Consider the following 25,000-nt stretch of genomic DNA (forward strand, 5'->3'; position numbering starts at 1 on the left):
ACTTGCCTGTATTTGATCTGGGACTTGATTCAGATTTAAGTTTGAAGACTTGAGACTTACTTGAGACTTGCAGAACAACAACAAATGGGTGCAAGAATAGAATGTTTATAAAATTTTTTACTTTTTCTATTTCACAATTGGAGGGTAAAAATGTGATTTGACAGTTTTGGAAAGAAACTGATGATTGAGAATTAACAATGCAACATGCTTGTAAACTCTCTACTTTTATTGGCCTATAGCCCAGAATATCGCTTTTATAACACTTTTATTTCTTCCACTGGATAAGATAAATATAGAACTGTGTAAAGTTTCTTCTGGGCCTATCTAAAATGTCATTACGACACTTACTTTTAGTCTGGTCACGAGTGCAACAAAGATTTACAGGTCTTATATTACGCAAAATTGACTCTTGTGAGGTTTCATCCGTGCTTTAATACTGTTACCTCATCAAAAGCATATCTGGAGTTGTGTTCTGTTTCATTCACATATGTTTGAGTAACCTTTTATTATTAGTTTGTCTACATCTCCAAAGCTCAAAATGCTCTGTTCTGCCTTGTGATGTCATGTAGTAGTTGTAGTTTTCAAGTTTACAGCTCCTTTTAAATTCTGTTGAGTAGAGATTGGCAATTCTAGGGCTGAGATCACCTAAATTATTCTAGAGATGCTAGTTTCAAAACACAGTGGAGCACTTTCTGTATTACCATATGACATTGAGTAATGTTTAAAAGAAGTGCTTAGCCTAAATATGCAGGATTTATGTGGGAGCAAACAAATCGGAAAGTTGTGTAATATGGGCCCTTTTAAATGTAGAATGTAAAAAGACTATCATTAAAAGGCCTGAGCTGCAAATAAACTGCAGAATGAATTACTAGTTATAGAATTTATTTACGTTACCCTCTACAGCTCAAATGTTATCATATTACAAAAATATCAAAAATCTCCATAGTATTGTGAAGAAAATGCAGGCTACACACGATAAATATTGAGCTTAAAAGTATATTGTTACAGCTTTCGTAAACTGAATGATAAGTTGATATAGTAACTGTGGCAGGCCTAGTAATACAGCATCTGCCTCATCAAAGACATAATCACAAAATGATGAGGTGAAAAGTCTCTGAAAAAATAAAAACACTAGCTTTAAGGTCTATACTCTGAGATCCGTTTTTATTTGGTTTAGTCCAGGGATCTCCAAACTGTAGCTCTCCATCCTTTTGAAGTAGCTCGCTCAGGGATTTCTGAATTATGCATTTTGTGTTGAATAACTTACATTTGATTAATTAAAAGGCTGTTACCTTTGTAAATGTGTCATTTTGCGAACTCATAAATGGCTAATAATTAATATTTTATAGACCTCTTACTGTACCATCTAAAGCCTACCATAGTACCAACTTTTTACTGGTAGTTTTTTATTTCATTAATTTATTTTGCAGCAAAAAAAAATCCTGTTCTGTTTCTGCCTGGGCACCCCATCGCTGCTGCTAATCCAGAGTCCATGACAACACAGCAGGAGGAGCTGCAGTGTCACTCATGAAGGATTTGTGTGTGCTTACTGAAGGCAAACCTGGGCTTGCCACAGGGGAGTGTCCTGGCCGAGCTCGGGACACAGTTTGAAATGCACTTTGGCCATTCCTATCTGCCAAAACAGAATGGTTTTTGTGGTGATTTGTCAGAGTGGAGCCCCTCTGCCAGGAAACAGCAGTGTCAATGCTCAACAGGAAATGTTATGAGAGCAAAGGCCTGTTGTTTTGTCAGGTGCACACATCATGTAGTCAGGGTACAGACTGTCAGTGACACCTGTAATTTAAACATTTTAATGAGCAGCAACAGCCCATTGTAACATCAGCAGAGCCAAAGGTTTCTTGTTACATTGGCCCCCGTATCCTTCGTATCCTTGCCTTTGACTTCTGGCTTTTGACTAAACGACGCGTGGCCAGTTTATAAAATATTTAGGTCTGAAACATGAGATGCTGTACTGTCCACCTGCCATTGGAGCAGCATGTCTTGAACCTGATCTTGAGGGAAACTTGATAGTGAGTGGCACGCGTTAGCTGTAACGGAGCAGGAAGGCTTTCAATAAGATCATATAGAAATGTTCACCAGAGTAAATAAATTTTTGTTTATATTAAACAATATATTTTGGGACAGTAATGTTATAAAACAGAATACAAACACATATACTATATAGAGCCAGAGAGGAAAACAGACATTGTATAGAAACTAGGGTTGTCAAAAGTATCAAAAATAAGACACTAATGGAAACTAAAACTAGTAACTACACTAGATACTAGTTTGAGCAGGTACAACACTTAAAAAGTCACATTCACAGGACAGAAATTAACCTCTCTTGAGTAGCTTTAGAATGATCTTGAGCTGTATCAGAGTATAAAGTATAAGAGCACATAGACCAGTTTATGCACATGGACCTTCTTAAAGGTAATATATTACACAAAACTCCTGTCCTGACTCCTGTGAGCTTTAGGCCATGTTAGAATGTTGTTACGTCATCTCAAAAACATAACTGGGGTTGTGTTTTGTTTCATTCACACATGTTTGAATAACCCTTGATATTAGTCTGTCTAAATCTCCAAAGCTCAAAATGCATGCTCTATTCCACCTTGTGATGTCATGAAGCTGTAGTATTCAAGTTAACACATGCATTCTGTATTTTGTTTAGTAGATATTGGCATTTCCAGGGCCAAAATTATCCAATTGATTCTAGTGAAGGTGAGTGGAGTTTAAAAACTGTACAGCACTTCTTGTATTGCCACATGACATCACAAGGTGGAAAAGAGTTTTTGCTGTTTGAGAGGAGAACACAGTCTAAATTTGCACGATTTGTGTGTTAAACATGCATAAATGAAACAAAATCCAACTCCAGGTCTGTTTGTGATGAGGAAACAACATTATAACATAGTTCACAAATGAGCATAATATGGGGCCCTTTCAGCAGCTTTTCATTTCTTTTCACTCATCTTTATTTTTCCTGAAGCAAGAATAACCTGTGTCTCCAAAACACCATTTACAGTTATTATGCCACAACTATCAAGCACAAACATGTTGCAATTCTGACATTTATGATTTATGGTCTCACTGTATGTAACTAATGAATATATAGTCCTGCACTCTTCCTCAGGAGACATTTCCCCACATGGTAAAGCTGCAACGGTGACACTCCCCAACCTGGAATGACCGTGAATGTCTCTCACTATAAATCTATGTGACAACTTAATAATACCTCTATCTTTGGGAACAAATGAAGATAACTTTGTGCAAATGTTAGATTAATGTTTTTTCTTTTTTTTTTAGAATATCATAATATCTGTTGTAATCAGGAAACTTAACTCCCATCTGTTTCTCTTTCCATTAAAGCTGTTATTTTGATGTATTTGCACATCCCATATGCCACCCAGTCCCTCGGGAAAGTGCTGGACTCACTATGTCAAAAAGCCTGGCTACACATGGGTCCCCTCACACTCTAAAAACCATTTGGTAAGTAGCTCAGAGCGCACAAAAGAAATGCACACTTACTTTCCCTCCTCCCTCCTCTGTCTGACTCAGATGAAAACTCCTACCGTCACTCTGGCTTCTCCTCAGTGACAGGATTCTTACGCTGTGGACACTTTATCAAACACTTTTTCCTACTAAAAACTGGACAAAATGGGACTAATGGAACTATGATATTTTTTGTTTATGATATTCTGCAAAGTTTACAAGATGGACCAGAGAGTGGGTCGAAGATCTGGGATCCCACATGTTCCGTGAAGATTCAGGTTTGACATCTTTGTAATACTAACCCATAGACTGATGCATTAAAGTTGAGTTTTTTCTTCAATGATCTTTTATTATGGGGCCAGCATATAATGTAAAGCATGTAAGGCATGAATTAGTTTGTTCATGAACACACAGGATTCTGTTTTACTTCAGAAAGTTACACTAAAGTTGAACCCCTTTTTCATTGAGCTATTATAGGTAACAGTGGCATGCTTTTTCACCACTAAAGTTGACTGATTTTATTTTTTGTGTCACTTAGAAACTAACTTGGCTAGGTTTCACTGCTTATGCTCTTTCCTGTTGAATCAGAGAATACCTTAAAACTATAAATTATAAATGCACTGTATGTCCTGACAGAAGCTGAATGTTAATAATTGCATTCTAACTGAGCTTAGTGAAGAAAAACGTTTAAACGGATTATGTTGTGGTGTGGAGGAATGTTTGAATATTGGTCCTTGAACTGTTCTGTCAGCTCCCTGATCACCTCCACACTCAGCTTAAAGAAGGCACACGGGGAGACTGACAGCACAATGAGCGGGTTTAGGAGCTGGATATCAATGCAAATCCCAACTGTGGCTTGGATTTTAGGAAATGAAAGCAATGCTCAGAGATTAAATGTGGTTCACTCCCTCCTTTATGAACAGTAGCTCCAAGTAGTAGGTAACTAACTGTCTAAGATTACAAAAGACATTTCTAGACTGTCAGAAATATCAAAACATGTCCATAAAAATACATTTACACACTGAGCCCCTTGTGACAGGACGTCCTACAGCCTTTGTTAGCCTCAGCAGGGTGGCTGCTCCCTCCTGTGGAGCACATTTCTTACAAACCAGAGGAAATGCCTGTGTGCTGCGTTTTTTCCTGTGGGAAATAGAACTGTGATCTAAACTTGGAAAGTGACGAGAGGACATGGGCTAAGATCATTGCACACATTTCATAGATAGACCACTGCATTGTTTTGCACACATCAGTGGACTTGCCAAGAATGAAAAACTTCTCAACTCTTACAATGTGAAAATGACCTACTTTTAGCCCGCAGGTGTGTTAGTCAGTACAGACAGTGATTGTTTCAATAACAAACTAGTCACCTGTCTACCCCTCTCTAAGCATCAGGTGGTCCTAACTCTGTGAGTGACTCAGTGTGCCTCAGTGTGATGGTTACAGCTCAGTATTGGCTGATCCTCGTAGCATAATTAAACCTGTAACATGTCAGAGCAGCGAGGGCAGTCTCATAAAAATGCCTGTGGCAGCGGTGACAGAACAGTGGGCGAAGGCGCGCGCTGCCTTCAGACTGGTATGATGCCAGGGCTCGTCATGAGGGCTGCATCACCACAGGTACAAGTGAAACTACACAAACTAAAATGTCCATTCAATTTGATTCCTTCCTCTGTGTAAGAAAAACTGTTATCCAAGTCCTTGTTTGTGTGCCAGACTGGGCCATGACCTCCACCTCTGTGATGCTTTTTGTAAGAGCACCACTCTGTGGAGACTGCAAGCCTTACAACTACCAAACCTTAAAAAAAGATCTTATGTATCAGTCACCATGCATTTTAGCTTCACAAGTACACTAAAACTGTAAATAGAGGATCATACCTAAATCTGTTGTATTTTTAATTATTCAAATACATTTCTTTTTTTAATTTTTAATTTTTTTTTTGGTTTAAGTCCTACTTATGTGCCATTTTGAACTACAATCCCCTTGTGACCTGGAATAAATGGACCAAGGTCCAGATTTGAACCTGCTTACTCCTCCTGTAGCACGCTCTTATGTGAGTGAGAGGATCTGGCAGAGTCCAGTTTGAATGTTTGCTTAGAACTATCGCACTTTGACTTTGTGGGCAGAGATAACTTATGCAGTTATGAGAGGACAGTAACCTCCAAACACTTTCCAATAATCAGTGTATCTCAAAGGCAAACCCAATGAGTGATTTGCAGAAAAAAGACAAGACAGTGTGGACAGGGAGTCTAAAATATATTGTTGGCTTGTGTTTGTGTAGGATGTGTGTTGTGTAGCAGTGGTTAGACTAGGAGCTGAGACATGGAGCCCAACTGCAGCGTCCACTGTGACTCCTCCAGGTGCTCCATCCCCTCAGGCCTGAACAGTGCTGAGGCCCTCCTGCTCCTGCAGAGGATGTGCAGCCTGAGCACGGTAAGTAACCTGGTCCAGCTTGTTTGTCCATGTTTGACCCCATGTGTCTCCTGTTGGCCCTTCCCCTTCCTCCTGCTGTGACTCCTCCTACACTCTCTGCCCCAGTGTCAATATAACTGTCGCTATGTTTAGTGCTGTGTGTGGTGTCCTTTAAGAGACTGCAACAGGCTCAGGGGAATGCCATTTACAAATACCTCAACCAGTCAGAGAGTAGTAACATCGGCAGGCTGCTACAGGCACTAACTGCACTACCACGGTAAGTTGTCTTGTTTATCTGTGGGATATTGTGGGCTACATGTTTGACTTGTAACTTGTAACAGCATTTTCACTTCTTTAGATGCAAATGCATTAAATAATTCAAAAAAATATCTTTTGATATATTTTATTGGCATTAAAAAGCAAAACTAAAACTAAACAGTTAAACTAACTAAACAGATGTACAACTTTTAAATGTTTTCTAAGAGTTAATATATTATGAAAGAAATTATGAACAATTAGAACAATACTTACTCAGTTTTTTAATGATAATGAAAAAATATTGTGGAAATAAAGAAAAAATACACACTTACACTGTGGTGCACTTGTGTTGACACGAAACACCTGTTTGACTACATTTTCCTCATATATATGAAGAGCCATGAGATACATTGTACAACCGGAAAAACACCTAGATAATGATTTTCTGCATAGCTGTACACATCTGTGATCGTGATCACTTGTGCTGAGAATGTACATGTTTAAAGTAGAACCGTGTCCTCAAAAGCCAAGGGTCCTGAGGTTTGTTGTGGTTCTGTTCAAGTTCATATAAATATATCTGACTCGAAGGAGAAGGTGTAATGAAAGGAAACACCATGGGTTACTATAAATATAAATAGGTCAAAGGGAATTGGACCATATCATTAAAGCCTGAATTTCCCTCTTTCCATTCACAGCTATGGCTACGTTTGGCAGTTTGCTGTCAGAGGAGCAGCTCCGGTGCCCCATCTGTCTGGATCTGTTCAATCGGCCTGTGTCCACCCCATGTGGACATAATTTTTGTGGGGACTGCATAAGAGGATACTGGCAGAGCACTGACATGTCGCTTTGCCCCATATGCAAACACAAATTCTACAAGAGACCAGAGCTCAAAGTCAATACCTTCATTGCCGAGGTGGCTGCTCAGTTCCGGACATCTAGAGCCCAGGACATTGAACTCAGTTCAGATCAAACTTCATGCAAAGTCTTATGCGATGTGTGTGTTGGAAGAAAGGTGCCAGCTCTAAAGTCCTGTCTGGACTGTTTGGCCTCCTTCTGTGAGACCCATCTAGAACCACACCACGTCCTGGGGACCTTTAAGAAGCACACCTTGATAGCCCCCCGCATGAACATGCAGGAGAGAGTGTGTGTGAAGCATGAGAAACTGCTGAAGCTGTTCTGCAACAATGACCAAACGTACATCTGCCCCATCTGCACCCAAGAAGAGCACTCTGACCACCACACTGTCCCCATCGAAGACCAGGGCAGAAAAATAAAGGAACAAATTGGAGAGTTGAACGTTAAGGTGGAGAAGATGATCGAGGGTCGCATTCAGAAAATGGACATGATCCAAGAAGCCATTGAGCTCAGCAGAAACAACTCACAAGCAGAAATCAAAGAAGGTTTGCATATCTTCTCCAAACTCTTCCAGCTGCTCCAGAAAGACCAAGATGAGGTGAGGGAGGCAATCAACACAAAACAAAGGCAAGTGGAAACCAATGCCAAAGGAGCTATGTTAGAGTTAGAGCAAGAAATAAATGAGCTACGCCAGAGAAGCATCCAACTAGAACATCTGTCAAACATTACAGACGATCTGTACCTCCTAAAGAGTTTTCCTGCTCTGTCCCAGCTGCCTGTCACCAAAGACGGGTGTGAAACTGTCGTGGAAAGCGCTGTTTACGTGGGCACTTTGAGGAGAGCTGTCCGGAAAGTAGCATCCAAGATTGATGAGACCGTTAAGGATGAAGTTAAAAGATTGTGCAGCACTGAGTTCCAGCGGGCACGACATTATGCTGTCAATGTAACTTTGGACCCTGACACTGCTCATCCAAAATTGGTCCTGTCAGAAAATTTGAAGCAAGTATATCACAATGACATGGCTCTCAATGTACCAGAAAATCCTAAGAGATTTTACCCCTGTGTGAGTGTTTTAGGCAAAGAGGGTTTCTCATGTGGCAGGTTTTACTTTGAAGTAGTTGTGAAGGGAAAAACTGAGTGGGATATCGGAGTTGGACGGGAATCTATGAACAGAAAAGGAGGAAATACGTTGAATCCAGAAAATGGATACTGGGCGTTAGGGATGAGGAATCCAAAGAGCTACTGGGCACTCAGTAGCACCCCAATTGCAGTGCCACTGGTCACCATGCCACAGAAAATGGGCGTCTATGTGGACATAGAGGGAGGGCAGGTTTCGTTTTATAATGTGGATTCTGCCAGCCACATTTACTCTTTCACTGGTTACTCATTCACTGAAAAACTGTACCCATACTTTAACCCCCGTCGTAACCACGGGGGCACCAACTCTGCACCTCTCATCATCTCTTCAGTCGTATAAACCTTGACATCATCTGAACAATTATCATTTTGCTTTTTGCTTTTTACTTCAGTTCAACTCTCAGTTATTTCTGTTTGTACTTTTTTGCTTCAATTTTTCTGTTCACTATTGCGTCCTAAATTATTTGCTCTGTAAATGCTCAGAAGTCTTCCAGTCAATGTGTAAACTGTGGATGACTGTTCATTTACAATTACTTAACCAACTTGTGAAATCCAGGGTTAAGACTCATTTATTAAAACTAGACATGCTTTGACCATTTTCATGTGCTTAAAACTAATATGTCTTAGAGATCTAATAATTTGTTTTACACTGTGAAATAAAAAAAATAAATGTTTACAGACTGTTACTGTGGAGTCCCTTTATGTTTTTGTTTATAAAAAATATTTAAATGTGCATTGAGTGACTTTTCTGGTGGAGGATCCGTCAAATGCTTATTGCTTTGTCTGGAATCTCTCACAGTATTTTTGTAGAATAAAATATCAGTACGGTATTAAACCAAAACCACCAAACCAGACCAAGTTACAGGTCAGATCTGCGGAGAGGCAAACCTATTCACAGTCAGACTACCAGTTTTTCTAGGTATTTTTGTAAATAAATAAAATAAATGTAAAGTACCGCAGTTTAATGTCATACTGTGGAACATTACAGGCAGATAAATGACATATCTATAGAAACAAACAGGTGACGGACCCTCAACCAAAAAGTTACATAGTGCATCTTTAAATTAAGTCTGATAAATTACATCATAAGTACCATTGTTAAAACATATCCAATTGCTCGCAGATGGCTGTGGAGCTTCCCAGACGAACACTGTCCCCAGTTTTGAGTGCTGTGGTTTGGACCATGTTGTCTTGTGGCATCCTGTTGACGTGTGCGTTCTTCTTCTTCACAATGCGCTTTAAAAACAATAGGTGAAGTAAATATGAAATTAATAAAATATAATACATATTCTAGTACAGACCTATTTACTTGAAGGACTTTTAATGTAATTGTGCTCATGTGTTTATCAGGATAGTGAAGATGTCCAGCCCCAATCTGAACGTCCTAACGCTATTTGGGAGTGTCCTCACATACGCCAGTGGATTCTTGTTTGCAGCTGATGGACAGTCTAATGGAGTCATCATTCAGGTAAATGATTTTAAAATTATACATAATGAAAACCAAAAAAAATTACTAAAAACCTCTCTCACAACCCATACAATAACATGTTTTTTGAAATGGTCTCATCCCCCTGTTTTGTCCAATAGTTTCGAATATGGACTTTGTGTCTGGGCAGTACTTTGGTGTTTGGGCCCATACTGGGGAAGACATGGAGGTTGTATAGAGTTTTCACACAGAGGGTTCCAGACAAGAGAGTGGTATGTTAAACTACTACTGTTAAACGTGTATTGTGTAACTTTTCTGCTGGAGGGTATGCCACTTTTTTTTCCCCTTTTCTTTTCTTTGCTTGGTATGTTCCACAGTATGGCATTAGAGGTAATGGTAACACTTTATTTTAGGGTACACTTATTAACATCTAACTACCTGCTAATTAGCATAGTTGTAGATGATTCATTTGTCATTAATTAGTATTAATTCATCCCTTATTGATGTCTTATTCCCCATAAGCTTATTCTGCTATTAATTAGACATTTACAAACACTTTCCTTTTAATACACTCCTTATTACTGCTTATTAGTATGATACTAAGCCATTTTTGTCTGTGAATTATGATGTTAAGAAGCTTTTAGTAATAAACGTGTTGTTAAGGACTATTGCACAAGAAATATCGTTTTTAAGTCATTAAGCTCATATATTCATATATGAACTATGAATATGCATGGCACAATACATGAATTAAGTGTGAAAAAGAGACCACTTTAGAACAGGGACCATATTCAATTCAATTTGTGTCAAACTAGTCATTTATTAACTATGATCGAAACATCACTTTAGAATATTTATGAGCTTAATGACTTTATTCTACTAGTGCTTAACAACACACTTATTACTAAACTCTTATTAGAATCATAATTCATGGACAAAAATGGCTTAGTGTCATACTAATAAGCAGTAAAAAGGAGTGTATTAATAGGAAAGTGTTTGTAAATGTCTAACTAATAGCAGAATAAACTTATGGGGAATTAGATATTAATAAGAACTGAATAAATACTAATTAATGACAAATTAACCATCTACAACTATGCTAATTAGCAGGTAGTTAGATATTAATAAGTGTACCCCAAAATAAAGAGTTACCAAGGTAATTGTTTCATTAGAGGTAATTGTTCAGAAATACCTTTACGAATTGTCTCACTTCTCCACCGAACTGATCTGTACCTTGGCCTGCTCACCTCCAAGGAGTTTAATGTCTTACTGTGAAACATTTTAGGTTGAACAGTTAAGTACATCTGCATGTAGTGTACCCTCCCCAAGAAAGGTTACGCAGTGTGTACCTTTAATCATTGCTGTCTGTTCAGATGATTTAACCTTACTTTTTCTTTCTTTTTTTTTTTTTAGATAATCAGGGATATTCAGCTGATGGGAATGGTGGTTTTGCTAATCCTGGTTGACATACTGATTCTCATGGTTTGGAACATCACAGATCCAATAAAATGTTCCAGTTCTCTGGGTGCAGTTGTTAAGGTAGTAATGACTTCATTTATTTGAGGTTCCTGGTTCTTTTGGTGATTTGTTTATTAAAACAATGACTTATCTTGTTAAACTTCAGATTGTGGAGAAAGAAGTTTCCTACTCTTTGTCTCGGGTGGACTCCTGTTCCTCTGCACTCTCACATCTGTGGGTCATCATTATAGCTGTTCAAAAGGTAAACCTGTCTGTGCAGTATTAGGCTGTCAACATGTGGATGCTTTATGCTCAAACATGCTCTTGTTATGTAACTTTGTTTGTCGCAGCAATGGGAAAATCAATATGAGGCCTTGTGCAGAGTTTTAAGCTATTACACTGTTATTAAAGTTACTTCATATCTACGTGAAGACAATGTTTATGGTGTAATAATATTTACAATGTAGCCTGCAGCCATAGGCACTACTGACTGACTAACCCTATAGAATTCCTTGCTCTTTCTTAAAGGTGCAGTACATAACTTTTCAGGTGGAGGGTTTGCCAGAAAAGGGAGATTGATCCTCTATCATTAAATTTATCTAGCTCCATATCAAAAGGCCAAGTTATAGGTCAGATCTGTGCAGAGGCTTGCTCATTCACAGTATTTTTCCAACAATAAAAGCACATGTAATTGAGACTTTTTGAAATTAAGACTTGAGAGTTTTAATTTAAAGAGCCTATATCACAATATTTTCTGTTACAATGTTGTTTACTCATCAAAAACATACTTGGAACTGTGTCTCATTGTGTTGTTGTGTTGTTCACTGACACATGTTTAACACACAAACTCTACATATTTAGGATTCTCTCAAACAGAAAACACATTGTGATGTCATGTTGTAATAGAGGAAGAGCTCCACTGTTAAATACCGCTTCATAAGGTGGAACAGAGTTTTTTGAGCTTTGGAGATAGAGTGTAGATAGTGTAATAATCAAGGGTTATTCAAACATGTGTGAATAAACTAAACACAACCGCCGGTGTGTTTTTGATGAGGTAACAACATTATAACATGGCTTAAATCTCACAAGAACCCATTATGTGTAATATTGGACCTTTACTACATGTCCTTTATGCCTTTAGGGTTGTCTTCTCCTTTATGGAACTTATTTGGCCGGTCTCACGAGTAACGTCAGCCATCCTCCAGTGAACCAGTCGCCCACCATCATAACAGCTGTAACTCTGGTCACCCTGGCCTCCACAGTGGTCATCCCCGTGTACTTCTTTCTGCACAGCTGGCCTAACCTGGTTTACAGCGCAGTCGCAGGAGCCATCTTCATCTGTACTCTGGCAACTAACTGCATGTTGTTTGTCCCTCAGGTGAGAAACTATGCATGATACTTATACAAATATGCAGTGAGGATGTCCTGGGGGAAGGGCCTCCTAGAAACAAGCTGCACTGTTACACAATCTTTGTACGCTGAAAAAATACATAACATTGTGTTTGTTATTATGATATATATTAAAAGTTCTTTTATTATGCAAAATTGACTAATGAACTTTAAGCCATGTTATAATGTTGTTACCTCCTCAAAAACACACCTGGAGTTGTGTTTGTTTAATTCAGACATGTTTGTGTAATCCATTATTATCAGGTTATTGTTGTGGGGGGAAAAAAATCTCTTGATGATAAATAATTTGTCCATTTGTGAAGCCCAGTGAGTTTTTGGAATACAGACAAAGCAGATATGGACAGGGCCTAGGCCTGCCCTGGCCAGAGACCAACAGCCTCTACAGAGTCTCTTCTCTCCAGTCACCCATCCAAATCTGGACACAAAAGGTGTTTAGTTCTTTCGCAAAAGTCTGGCCTGGTGTTGTGATATTGGGCAAATGCTGAGATGCTGCAAATATTTCAGAAGAAATCCTTGGACAGAAAACTAATGTTGGATTTTGTGGACCTAAGATTTTGTGGACCACCATTTGCATAGTGTACATTGTGCCTTCTTCAGCATAGTGGTGCTGTTTCTGGGCAGTGCATGAAGTGAAGAGTCCTGTTGTGATGGGGGTGGTGGAACTTTGAGTTGTGAGAGGTTGCTTACTTTTTGTTGGATTTGGATTACTCCATTATTGTCCAATGTTGTAGAGTTATTTGGTGAAGGATCAGACAGCAACTGTTGAGACAAAGAGTTCTGCAAGTGGAGCTGTTTCAGTTCACACATTTCAGTAGCATTTTCAGAGAGAAGAGTTTGCTTGTGCATAGATTTTCTTATTTTGCTCTCCGCTTCATCTTTCCACATTTTTACACAGTTCTCGTAATTTTCAGTGTTTTTTTTTTTTTTTTGGTAATTTTTCAATTAGAAATTTTACTTTTTCTCTCATTTCAATTTCAGTCTCACATAAGTTGCAGTTCCAATGCAAGAACATTCTTTAAAGTGAATGCACTAAATTCTGAAGACTTCTTATGTGTTACATGTTTTCAACAATGAGATTTTGGAGCTAAGAAGACTGAAAAGGGTCAAACAAGTAACTGAAATATGGGAATTTTAGCTTTTGTGAGGTGAATAAAAAATTGTATAGGAACAGAGCTAAGGCTGTTTGGCATGTTGACAGAAGCCCATTTAACTTCAATAGGAGGCACATTGTCCTTTGAACATTTCTAAGTGTTTGTAGATGAAGATTACCTATAAAAATTGCTTAAATGAAATGAAGTCTGTATTACAAATGCTCACTAAGCAGATCATGTTCGAATCCAACGAAGATGATCCAGGACAGAAACCAAAGTCCATCCATGTCACTCTTTGCTCCACACACCAGAAAAGAAAACAAAAGCAGACAAAATTCCATCTGCGCTGTGTTCTGGGCAACCAGAACCAGAACCTCGTGAATCTCAGTTCTTGACACCAAATTATTGTGGAAAAAATTATGTATCTCTTGATGATAAATATTTAATCCATTTGCAAAGCCCAGTGAGTTTTTGGAATACAGTACAAAGGTTTATTCTTGTTATAGCAGATATGGACAGGGCCTAGGCCTGCCCTGGCCACAGACCAACAGCCTCTCCCATGTCTCCTGTCTCCAGTCACGCCTTCAAGTCCATTCTCTCCATCTCCCGCCAGAGCATCTGACCTTTGAATATTTATACAGAAAAATTACAAATGACATATATGTTAAAGCAGAGTGACTTTTGTATCATAGACATGTGCTAATCAACTTAACTTACATTTGAGGACACGTAATACAACAGAGTTCTGATCTCAGGTAAAAATCACATTAATTTATACAAAGACAGATTGAGAGAAATCTTTTCTCCACAGTATACATTTCCATCACATTAATTACATATAAAAAGCTCAAAATGCTTTGTTCCACCTTGTGATGTCATGGAATGGTAGTTTTCAAGTTAACCTTTTACCTTTAGTTCAATAAAAATGGGCAAATCCAGGGCTGAAGTGCTGAATCTAAGAGAAGACCTCAATCTAAATATGCAGGGTTTGTACGTTAAACATGTGAATGAAACAAAACAAAACTCCAGGTCTGTTTTTGATGAGGAAACAACATTAAAACATAGATCAGAAAATAGCGTAATATGGGCTCTATAAAACATCAGCCAAGTAACTTCATAGATTATAGTGACACCTTGAGTTTCCCACATGCACGTCTGTCAACGTGAGTCACACAGAAGGCGTTTATGAGTCAAAACTACGTAGCCTGCTGCTAACAGGTTTACAACTCTCCAGGTTTCTGGCTCTAATTTTATGTTTGGATAAAAGGGAGCATCTTAAGTGGGACGGAAATATTTGAACCATGACTAATACAGTCAAGTACACCTGGACCCATCAATGCTTCTTTATGCAAAATGATGCAATTTGTACTGTAATTTACAAAGGTTATTAAGTCAATTTTTCCATCTTTGCAGCTAACCCAGTGGAGGCAGTTTGAGGAAGACCAGAACAACCCAAATCAGATGGCAAAGTATTTTAGCAGTCCCAGCAAGAGTCAGGCTTCAGTGTACAGCCAAGAGGAGATCTACTACCTGCTGGGAGAGAATGACTCCATGAAGAAGCTGCTTAATGAGGTACTGCATCACCTCTTTGTCAATTTAATCTACAAATCAAGCTCTTGGGTTACTCATTTGTTACTCATGAGGAAACATTATAACATAGATTAGAAAATACTGTAACATAGGCCAATCCGTGTGTCATTCGTTCATTCATTCATTCAAAACCAAAAATAAGAAAACAAAAAAACAACTATTTGCTTCATTATTTGTCTCCAAAACCAAAATGAAAAAAAAAGATAATGATTTGTTTTTTCAGTTTTCGATTTAGTGTTTAAATGAGTAATGGAAAAAAAAACAGATAACGGCTGTTTCTTTTTTTCCGTGACTTAAACCGGATCCTGGGACCAGTCTAAACCAGGACTGAACCAGGACATAACCAGGTCTGAACTAGTCTCAGTCCTGGTCTCAGTTCCCGTTTAGTCCCTGTTTCCTGGTCATTTGACATTCATTGCTGGCACACCTCCAGTCCCATCCTGACCCTCCTGGTTCAGTCCTGGTTTAGTCCTGGTTTATGACTGAGACCAGGATCAGACTGGGACAAAACTGGGACTGAGACCAGGACTGAGACTGGGACCAGACCAGGACTAATCCGGTTTAGTCCTGGTTCAGTCCTTATGTGGTGCAATAGTATTCACTTAAACACAAAATCCAAAAAACTAATCATTAGCTGTTTTGTTTTTTTTATTTTGATTTTAGAGACAAATAATGAAGAAAATAGTTGTTTTCTCATGTTTGGTTTTATTTTGAAAAACGAATGAACAAATGATACACGGATTTAGGCCTTTTAAAGCATCACTACTCAAGTAAGAAGCAGTTGTCCAAATAATAATGCAGAAAAGATGCTCTTGTGAAAGTAAAGTAAAGTAAAGTAAAGTAAAGTAAAACTAGTAAATATTTCTTACAAACTAAACATTGCATATTTTTGTCCTTAGAAAAATGCAGTGATTGACAGTCTCCAGGAGCAGGTAAAAAACGCCAAGGAGAAACTTCTACGCCTCATGTCCGCCAGCCAGATTCTTGCCCCCAGCCTGGATCATGACATGTCCTCATCTACAACCAACATCCACTCCTCCTCCACCCAGACCACAGAGCTGCTACCTGAGGACCCAAGTCTTCTTCAGAGGAACAGTAACTCCAGAAGCTCACCTGGTGATCTCTCCCCTGTCCTCACTTCTTCTGTTTTACCATCTTCACCAGCCCTCACGTTACCAAAGCTCTCATCTCCAGTCCCTGCCTCCTCTCCTACTTCAAATGAGCCTGCCGTTTCTAAAGACATTTCTATTGCTTCTCCAAAGGTTGTGGAAAAAGAACCCTCTGTGTCCTCTGGATTACTCAGAACTGCGGAAGAGACTGCAAAATTTGTCACATCCCTGCAACAACGCAGACTATTGAACCCGTCTCTTGTAGAAGCATTGAGCAAACAAGCAAACTCTAAAATTACTGGTTTTGTTAGCAGTGAGCAACTACAAGAGATATTACAGGAGCTGAGTGTGGATACAGTTCTGGAAACTACACTTAGATCTCCTGGACAACTCTCCATAGGTCAGACCAAATGTTCTGACACGCTCTCACCTCTTTCCGTTTGGAGTCAGCGTTCTGCTCCTGTACCCGTGGTCTTTCAGTACCCACGCGTTTCTCCGTATTCGATGAGGAAGCGTAGACCACCTTTCCACTCGCCCAGAAGAGCCCTGTCTCCTCACTGTTTCTACACCACTTCAGACAGCACCTGTGGGAAAAGCAGAGATGCTTGCAAACTAAAAGATCAAGAAGTATTGTGTGAGCCTCAAGGAGAGGTACAAGATGTGCAGAATAGTGAGGTAGAAGAAGAAGCAGAGGAACATGGCACTGTGAGAACAGGTCACAGGTCACGTAGGTGTCCGGTGAGAGCGTCTACGAAGAATGTGTGCATTGAGGGAGCTGAAGAGGCAGGGGAGGAGAAGAGTAAAATGCTTTGTAAAAGACACATTCGAGATTCGTCTGGATACTGGGACTCTGACTCTAGCAGCTCTACAGATTACTGCTACTACCACCGGCCTTACTGTGAATCCTGCCTGCAGCGTGGCTCCCTCACCACCTCGGACAGCTCTTCTGATTCAGACAGCGAGTACGAGGACTACACGGGCCTGTACCGCTCACCACACCCTGTAGTTTTTAAAGAAGACCTCAAGCCTACTTTTGTATGATCACATTTATTGCACTTTATTATGACAGTGTTCAGTTGCAACCATTTCTGCTCCTGTTACCCAAATCTGGGAATAAATCAGGAAAATGTAGCTGTGTTTGAAGAGATGTGAAATAGCTCCATAAAAGTGTTGTCTTTGCACATTATAGGAATTCTGTTTTTATCTGTTGTTCTTTCATATCAAGAAATACATTGATATATTTTTCAAAAAGAGCAAAGTTTAAGAGACGCTAAATTTGACTGATACACTCACTGCATTTCACAAAACTACAAATACTGTGAAAGCTATGACACTAGTATTTATTTGAATATTTATTTTTAAATATATTTGTTTGCAGATGTACTGTTAGCATTCATGCCATTATATTTTAGATGTTTACATCTTTACAGAGATTTAAACTTGACATAAATTCCTTTCTTAAGTTTTGAGTTAATCCTTGTTTTTCCCATTCCATTAAATCAACACTCCTTTTCATCTCAAAAAATGTAATGCTCTTAAAACCCTCCTGATTTGTTCTGACTTTTTAATATCCTCATAATAATGTTTTATGTTCATTGACTGTTTGTGTTACACTCTGATCTGTTTTGCTTTTGGGGTTGAATCCAATCTGGAAGTCATTCATCTGAACTTTTTTCAGAACAGTTTTTCTTGTGTTGGTCAAAATTGTAATAAAGTCCGTTACATGTTTAACTCAAGATCATAATGGGTCTGCTGTTCTTTTTAACATTGTTAAGCACTAAATAGTTTGAATGAATCATTAATCGGCAATTGCAAAAAACAACTGTGATGATTTTGTAAGACACAGCAAAGTTCAATAAAACGAACAACTTTTGCAATTGGATAAAAAGGTTGAGCCTTTATTTACAAGGTTGTTTTGTGTTTGTGTGTGTGTGTGTGTGCGCGTGCGTGTGTGCATGTGTGTGTGCATGTGTGTTTGTGTGTGTTAGTGTGTGTGTTTGTGTGTGTGTGTGCTTGCTTGTGTGCGTGTTTGTGTGTGAGTGTTTGTTTGTATGTGTGTGTTTGTGTGTGCGTGTTTGTGTGCATGTGTTTGTGTGTCTGTGTGTGTGTTTGTGTGTCTGTGTGTGTGTTTGTTTGCGTGTGTGTTTGTGTGCATGTTTGCATGTGTGTGCTTGTTTGTGTCTGTGTGTTTTATGGGGGTGCATGTTTATGCGTGTGTGTTTGTGTGAGTGCTTGTGTGTCTGTGCACATGTGTGTGTGTGTTTGTGGGGGGTACGTGTTTATGCGTGTGTGTTTGTGTGAGTGCTTGTGTGTCTGTGCACATGTGTGTTTGTGTGTGTGTTTGTGTGTGTATGTTTGTGTGTGTGCAGTAGGTTATTCTGACATTTTCCCTTTATAACAGGCTAAGTTTATGTTGTAAATTCTAGATACTGCAACCTATATTTTCCTTTTCCTCAAATAAGAAAATGTAGGTTATTTGCTAGAGGATCTACATTGCTCCAGTTCACTTTGTTCTAGTTTTTTTTTTTTTTTTTTTTTTTTTTTTTTTATGTTTTTGGTCCAAGTATGAATTATAAGCTTAAAAATCTCCTTGATATTAATAAACAGGCTACTACACAGAGGAATTATTAAACAAGTCTTTCCATGAGTGAAATAAATCTAGGGGGCTATGCTATGTTTTTTATGTTGTAGTAAGTCAAGCCAGAGGTGTCGTGTATTAATCAAAGATCTGTGGACCACCTCGAGGAAAGGCTGGAGAGGCTGGTTTAACCAGCAACAGAGCTGCCTGGCCACTGGAGCACTGTGACAGCAGCTGGAGCACTACAACTGACAGCAGGATTTGGGATCTCTATTGGCTTAGAAAGTAATCAATCCCTAAAGCGAACCCGCCCATTGCCCCTGCCGCTCCACGGAAAGCCTTTGAAGTTTAGCATGGGCGGTACCTGGAAAATTATGCCATGTGGTGTTGAGGAGCGACGCTTTCATTGGCGCCCGACATCAGGCCGACGCCCATTTTTAAAGGATACACATTTTGATTGGCTACGACGGCCGACCAGATTCACCGTTTGCGCGTTCACATTTACACCATTCACCAACGAGACTTACGTCGGCGTCGTGAACTTTCTCCGTAGAGACTCATTCTCCCGGGATCGCGTTACGGAAATGGCGTAACCGACGAGCGTAGCGACAAAGACAGCGAGCCCGAAGTCTATGGGGAAGGAATAAAAAAAGAAATTCAGTACCGTCGCACTCCTAGCTAAAACACCCTCATTTTTGGGAAGAACTAACTGTCCCGTGTGTTAGCAAGTATTTTACCGGCAGAGAGGAGCTTTAGAGCGGAGTGTGTGAGGGTCGGTGAGGAAAACCGTGGCAGCTGCGGGTTTTCCGTTGGACGGTCTGTAGCTCTGACTGTAGCGAGGAGCCGCCATGGCCGTCGGATCAGCGAGTCTCCATATCGGGATATGAACAGGAGCTGCATGTGGCTGAAAACGCCGAGGAAAGGCCTTCATTTACCTTTGGAAGTGCAGTTTGACCATTTTTTCCTAAGGAGTCTTCCTTCGTTTTTGTAAATCACAGCCCAAAGTGAGGAGAATATTGACTGTGATCTGGGGGGCTACAGGGAGAGGCGGAGGCCAGATTCATGACTATTTTAGACGGAGACGTGTCTTCAAAGGCCTGCTGAAAGCTAACTGGGAATACAACCGGCATAAACGATGCTCTGACTGACTGTCTGTGAGAAAACGTTTTATTGGGTGAAAGCAGGACCGTGGGACAGTGCCAGACTGTAGCTTTGTGCCTGGCATCTTTGGTGTATTACAGCTACATTCATCCACAGTCATCCTTTTTGGATGAGAAGGTTTGGCGAAAAGACCTGCCCAGCCATTTAGCAAGTCATAGTGTCCAGGACCAGAGTGTCAGCGGGATTGGATCATGTCGGGTCGGCCCAGGACCACATCCTTCGCAGAGAGCTGCAAACCAGTGCCGCAGCCCTCTGCTTTCGGCAGCATGAAAGTCAGCAGTAAGTAACCGTGTAATCCTAGTGTAGCTGTGTGCAGGCAGCAGGCCCACTGTGGCTACACATCCTGCTGGACCTCTCCCCGCGCACTGGGCTGTAAACGGGCTGTATACCATGTATATCTATCTATGTATCTGTGTCAGTGTGAGATTGACCAGGCTCAGTGGCACACGGTCATTGTAGGCTGTGTGCAGCACTAGCAGGCCGCACCGGGCTGGGCTGAGGCGGGCTGGGCTGGGCCAGTTGAAGTAGCAGTGGCACCTACCCAAGTTAAACGCTGTATTCCCTATTTCCGTCCATTTAAATGCATGTGAGGTCACACAAGAGTATTGCTACATAGCTTCAGAGGTATGCGTAATACAGAGTACAGCGATAGGCCGGTCTATTACGCAACTGGGAAAGAAGAAGGTGTGCCCATAGTTGACTGGGGAGAAACTGACGTGGTCCCGGAGCGAGTGGTGTGTCAGATCCCGTTCCCGGAGCAGGGGTGAAACGAGACGTCTGGACTGGGCGTGCTGTGGCATCCTCTGCTTGAAGGAGGCTGCTGCAGATGCAGCGTAGGCTATGGGCAGATGGGCCTGGAGTCTGGACCTGCTCAGCAGCAGCGGAGCCTCCTGATTTCACCCAGCCTCTCCCTTGCACAGAAAGGTTTCTGCTCCAGAGAGATCGAAGTCAGATGTAACCTAAATGCTAAGATGATGGTTGGGGTCTTATTATGCCCTGTTTAGTTTATTAACCACAGAAATGTACCTTTGTCATAAGAAACATTTTCAGGATAGCACCATACAGTCTATGGATTGCACATTCATTCTTCAGATCACTTTAATTCAGATTGATTGATGTAAATATTCATATAGTCCATTTCAATAATTTGTATGTTTTATAGATTGTTTTATGTATCTACACAGAGGTCCATAGTGGCATAATCTTGGAAAAAAAAAAAAATTCACTGACCTTTTGCCGTTTAATGACTCATGAGACCAATCGATTAATTGATTAACAAAATGTTAGGTTCACAACAAACCTGTGTGAAAGAGAAGCCCTGATTTACTCCATCCAGTCTGTTTTCATATTGTGTGTTATGTCCCAGTCTGATCCTGATGGTTTTGGATGAAACCTCATATCTTAGCACAGGATGTTACTTGTGATCATGATCTTTTGGAGTTATTACTGCACTAGTGCTGTGATGTAAATTTTCATCCAACAATCCATGGTAATTACTTGTAGCCAACACTGTTGACCTGTGATGACAGATCAGCCAGTAAATATAATATATTTTTGCTTTCTTCAGGTGATCTGCTCCGTGTTGTCTCAGAATGATGTCATGTCCTGAAAATTGTGGTTGTAAATTTACTTCAAGTTAATTGAATTGGTTATTAGTTTGTAACAAATAATAAGCAGATCCTTGGCAGTTGTCTCTAGAAGTTATTGTCTGCCTGTCATCCAGTTGATGCAGCTGTGATGAACCTGGACAGATGTCCCCACCTCTCCTACGCAGGACACAAATATAGTTTATTATATTATATACATCCACACACCCACATGAGCACTCAGATTTAGGTTTAGAGATGAGGCAGCTGGCCAAGAACAATGAACGTCTTGTTTAGCATTTCAAAGCCAGAGCTTTCCCTCTCCCCCTCTTTTCCTCCCCTTCCTCTCTAACATCTTGCAAATGATTATGGTAGAAACAAAATGAAGTAATTATAGTCTTTGATTTGACATAAAATCTCAACAAAAGAGGAAGATAAGCTGTCACTTTTTCGCTCACTTAAAAAGCAGGAGGCACTTCCAGGATGTACGATGGTCAGATTGCTTGTGGTCATTGACTGAGTGACAGGTGTGTCTTCTCTACCTTGACAGTCTCCAAAGTATAAGGAGAAGTCTTAAAAAGCAGTATTCTCCCAAAGATCTGCCTATATCAGCTGTGACATTCTGGTGACTGGATGTTCCAGTAATGCAGTGAATTATCTCATCAACTCTGCACAAGTGGGACAGCACTTTGCACCTCTGATGAGCGCGTGTACTCGTCAGCACCTCATTCTGTGCTGGTGCACGCTGATATCAGGCTAGGACATCTTTCTAGGAAGTTTGTCAGTGAGTACGCTACCTTTGAATTCATCTGTACTTGATTTGGATGAAGCCAGTGCAGAGTGAAGCTTGTCTCTCTTTTGCTATGAGCTATTACATGTTAATGTTCCTATTACAAAACATTTTTGAACATTTTATCAGTATCACAAGAAACTACAGGATATCTGGCCTCCATGGATTTCACATTTGGGCCTGGATAACAAGTCTTCACACGCCATGAGTATTGGAACTATTATTGTCTTAATTTCTTCAGTCTTTTCAATCCTGATACACTGGCTGGTGGTAGTGAACTACTATTAAAATGTGCTTCAGTAACTAATGGTTCACTGTTACAATAACTCACATCTTGTTGCAATAAAATCATGAACTGTTGCTAATACTGTGGGGGGCCAAACTGAATTGTAGCAATGCGAGTGCCCCCCCCAACTACCAAGACGAGCCTTTAGTGCAATCATTGTATTTGCTTATATTTCATATTCTGACAGTTGGTGGAGCGTTTGTCCACTGATCCGAAGGTTGGTGGTTCGAATACTGTTGTTGTGTCCTTGGGCAAGACACTTAATTCATCTCAACCCTAGTGTCTGTGTGTGAATGGGGGATTGGTTCCTTGATGTAAAACGCTACATAAAGAGGTGATCATTTACCATTCCAAAGCATTAAGATCTAAAATCCATCCATGGTTCATTCAGTGTTAACTAGACATTTAACATGTTGTTTTGGTGGGAAATAAAATCCAGTTGACTTTTTTGTGTTTGAAATCTCACAGCTATGTTACAGCACACGCTCTAACGCTATAACAGTTTAATTTCATCTGGAGATGGCTGGCTAATTACTGGGTCACCCCTCATTAGCTCCAGTGTGTTATGTGTAGAGATAGTGAGTGGTGCTGGTGTTTGCAGGACGTTCTCACGGTTTGAGGAAGCGCAGAGGCGTTGTAGAAATGGCCCTGCTGGAATATGTAGGCAGTCTCTCTCTCTCTCTCTTTTACGCTCACTCTGCTCTTGGAAAGTCTATTTCTGTCATTGCTGAATCGCGCTGCAGCTTTCGAGACTTGAATCCTGGAGAGCTGGGGTACCATGCCCCCCATTCTAACTTTATTTTTCATAGCCATTTAGTAATTAATTTGATTATAAATACTTGCAGAACAAGTACGATAGTTTAATATTGTTGACATATACAAAATGTGTCCAAAAACATTACTTTCATATATCATATACTTTCAATATTTTAATTTTGCTCTGCTCCATGCTTTTCTTTTACTTACATACTTATTACTCATTTTCACCCCTGCTCATCTCTAACAGTGCAGTAACTTCCTCTCATTTTGAAGGGGGGGTAGGATTGCAGGAGGACGACATTTTGGAGTTAAATTTGGCTCAGTGTGTAGCCAGCACATGTTAAAGGCACGCGACATGATTTTGCTTACTTGTCCTTTTAACTGCCTGCTAATGTGATCTTTGCTCCACGCTCACAGAAGTGAGGGTAATGTGATCTGTGTCACAGACTATTTAATCTGTGAAACTTGTGTATTTATGATAAAAAAAGTGGACTGTGGTCCGTTAAAAAAGAAATGTGAGACATTTCATTGTCAGTAAATAGGGCTGACAATTATTTTAATTTTAATCAACATTAAGTCATGATTTGTTTGGGTTATTTTTAACGGAGGGGCTTACAGACTGCTCTGTCTGTAAAAGCATGTGGTTTGAAACGAAGTTCTGACTTTGGAAGAAGAAATTAGATTTTTTTGTGTGTTAAATGATGTGTGTATAGTGTAAATAAGTGTTTCTTTTATTTTTGAAAGCAAAAAAAAAAGAATTGAATAAAAAATCTAGATAAATATGAGGAAAATATTGTGTATTGCTTTGTCATTTCACCCAGCCCTATCCATAACATTGGTGCAATAGTAAATATGCTTGTTTTCTTATGACAATTTAAAAAATGAGATTTGAGAGAAAGAATATAAGTTATGCTCACAAACTTACAATGTTCTTTGTCTTATTTTCTAGGGGATAAAGATGGCAGTAAAGTAACAACAGTGGTGGCGACCCCAGGCCAAGGCCCTGATCGGCCACAGGAAGTGAGCTACACAGACACCAAAGTCATTGGCAATGGGTCTTTTGGAGTCGTCTACCAGGCCAAGCTGTGTGACTCTGGAGAGATGGTGGCCATCAAGAAAGTCCTACAAGACAAGAGGTTTAAGGTAAATGAATCTAGTCTGATGTTCTGGTTTCTGAGCAGATGTACTACTCCCATGACAGTGTGCAATCTGTCATGACTCGCTCTGATCGTCAACAGTCCTATTGCTTTCACTACAGAATGAAAGCGTTAATGTAAACTCACCGCAATAGTTAAGCCGTGAAGCAGTGGTGTTTTTATATATTTAAATGAGACCATATCATTTTTCCTGGGAAGTGTTTTCAGTTTGAAATTAATGACTTATCCTGTGTCTTAGAAATGTGTATGCTAATTGCCTTTTTAAAACCCATTAATTTAACAACAACAAAAACATTTTAAAACTGTTAAAACAAGTAACCTTGTTTTGCGGTACTTTTAATGGTTGTATATTTACTGTTCTTAACATGACTCACTGACAAACAAGGATTGAGTGATCTTTCACAAAAACAGTGGGCTTAGTGAAGCCCAGTGAAGAGTGTGTGCTCAGGG

The 25,000-nt window shown here is 39.8% G+C and overlaps 3 protein-coding genes across 3 annotated transcripts; all 3 read left to right on the forward strand.

Annotated features, from left to right (window-relative positions):
* The first annotated feature begins 5,620 nt into the window (after positions 1 to 5,620).
* On the forward strand, positions 5,621 to 17,977 carry gpr156 (G protein-coupled receptor 156). The gene is made up of 9 exons (XM_020931807.2): positions 5,621 to 5,920; positions 9,273 to 9,400; positions 9,500 to 9,617; positions 9,737 to 9,847; positions 10,989 to 11,114; positions 11,200 to 11,295; positions 12,175 to 12,411; positions 14,948 to 15,106; positions 16,024 to 17,977. The coding sequence occupies exons 1-9, from the start codon at positions 5,810 to 5,812 to the stop codon at positions 17,272 to 17,274; spliced, it is 2,337 nt and encodes a 778-aa protein (XP_020787466.2). The 5' UTR covers positions 5,621 to 5,809; the 3' UTR covers positions 17,275 to 17,977.
* LOC110166638 (zinc-binding protein A33-like) lies at positions 6,057 to 8,835 on the forward strand. The gene is made up of 2 exons (XM_020931919.2): positions 6,057 to 6,176; positions 6,853 to 8,835. Exon 2 carries the CDS (start codon positions 6,855 to 6,857, stop codon positions 8,487 to 8,489), a length of 1,635 nt encoding a protein of 544 aa, XP_020787578.1. The 5' UTR covers positions 6,057 to 6,176; positions 6,853 to 6,854; the 3' UTR covers positions 8,490 to 8,835.
* A 1,421-nt stretch (positions 17,978 to 19,398) lies between the features above and the next one.
* Positions 19,399 to 24,536, forward strand: LOC129410815 (glycogen synthase kinase-3 beta-like; the record flags this gene model as incomplete). The annotated part of the gene is made up of 2 exons (XM_055159700.1): positions 19,399 to 20,251; positions 24,343 to 24,536. Coding segments are annotated over exons 1-2 (282 nt in total), but the record flags the coding sequence as incomplete, so codon positions are not given.
* Positions 24,537 to 25,000: the final 464 nt, after the last annotated feature.

This window comes from Boleophthalmus pectinirostris, unplaced genomic scaffold (genome assembly GCF_026225935.1).
Source record: "Boleophthalmus pectinirostris isolate CB_2022bp ecotype Guang Dong unplaced genomic scaffold, ASM2622593v1 HiC_scaffold_238, whole genome shotgun sequence".
NCBI lineage: Eukaryota > Metazoa > Chordata > Actinopteri > Gobiiformes > Gobiidae > Boleophthalmus > Boleophthalmus pectinirostris.

Excerpts from the sequence above, each read along its gene's own strand:
- gpr156 (XM_020931807.2), top strand. The coding sequence starts at position 5,810 with ATGGAGCCCAACTGCAGCGTCCACTGTGACTCCTCCAGGTGCTCCATC. Across the intron at positions 9,401-9,499 it reads ATGCGCTTTAAAAACAATAG|GATAGTGAAGATGTCCAGCC; the intron begins GTGAAGTAAATA and ends TGTGTTTATCAG. Across the intron at positions 11,296-12,174 it reads TCATTATAGCTGTTCAAAAG|GGTTGTCTTCTCCTTTATGG; the intron begins GTAAACCTGTCT and ends TTATGCCTTTAG.
- LOC110166638 (XM_020931919.2), top strand. The coding sequence starts at position 6,855 with ATGGCTACGTTTGGCAGTTTGCTGTCAGAGGAGCAGCTCCGGTGCCCC.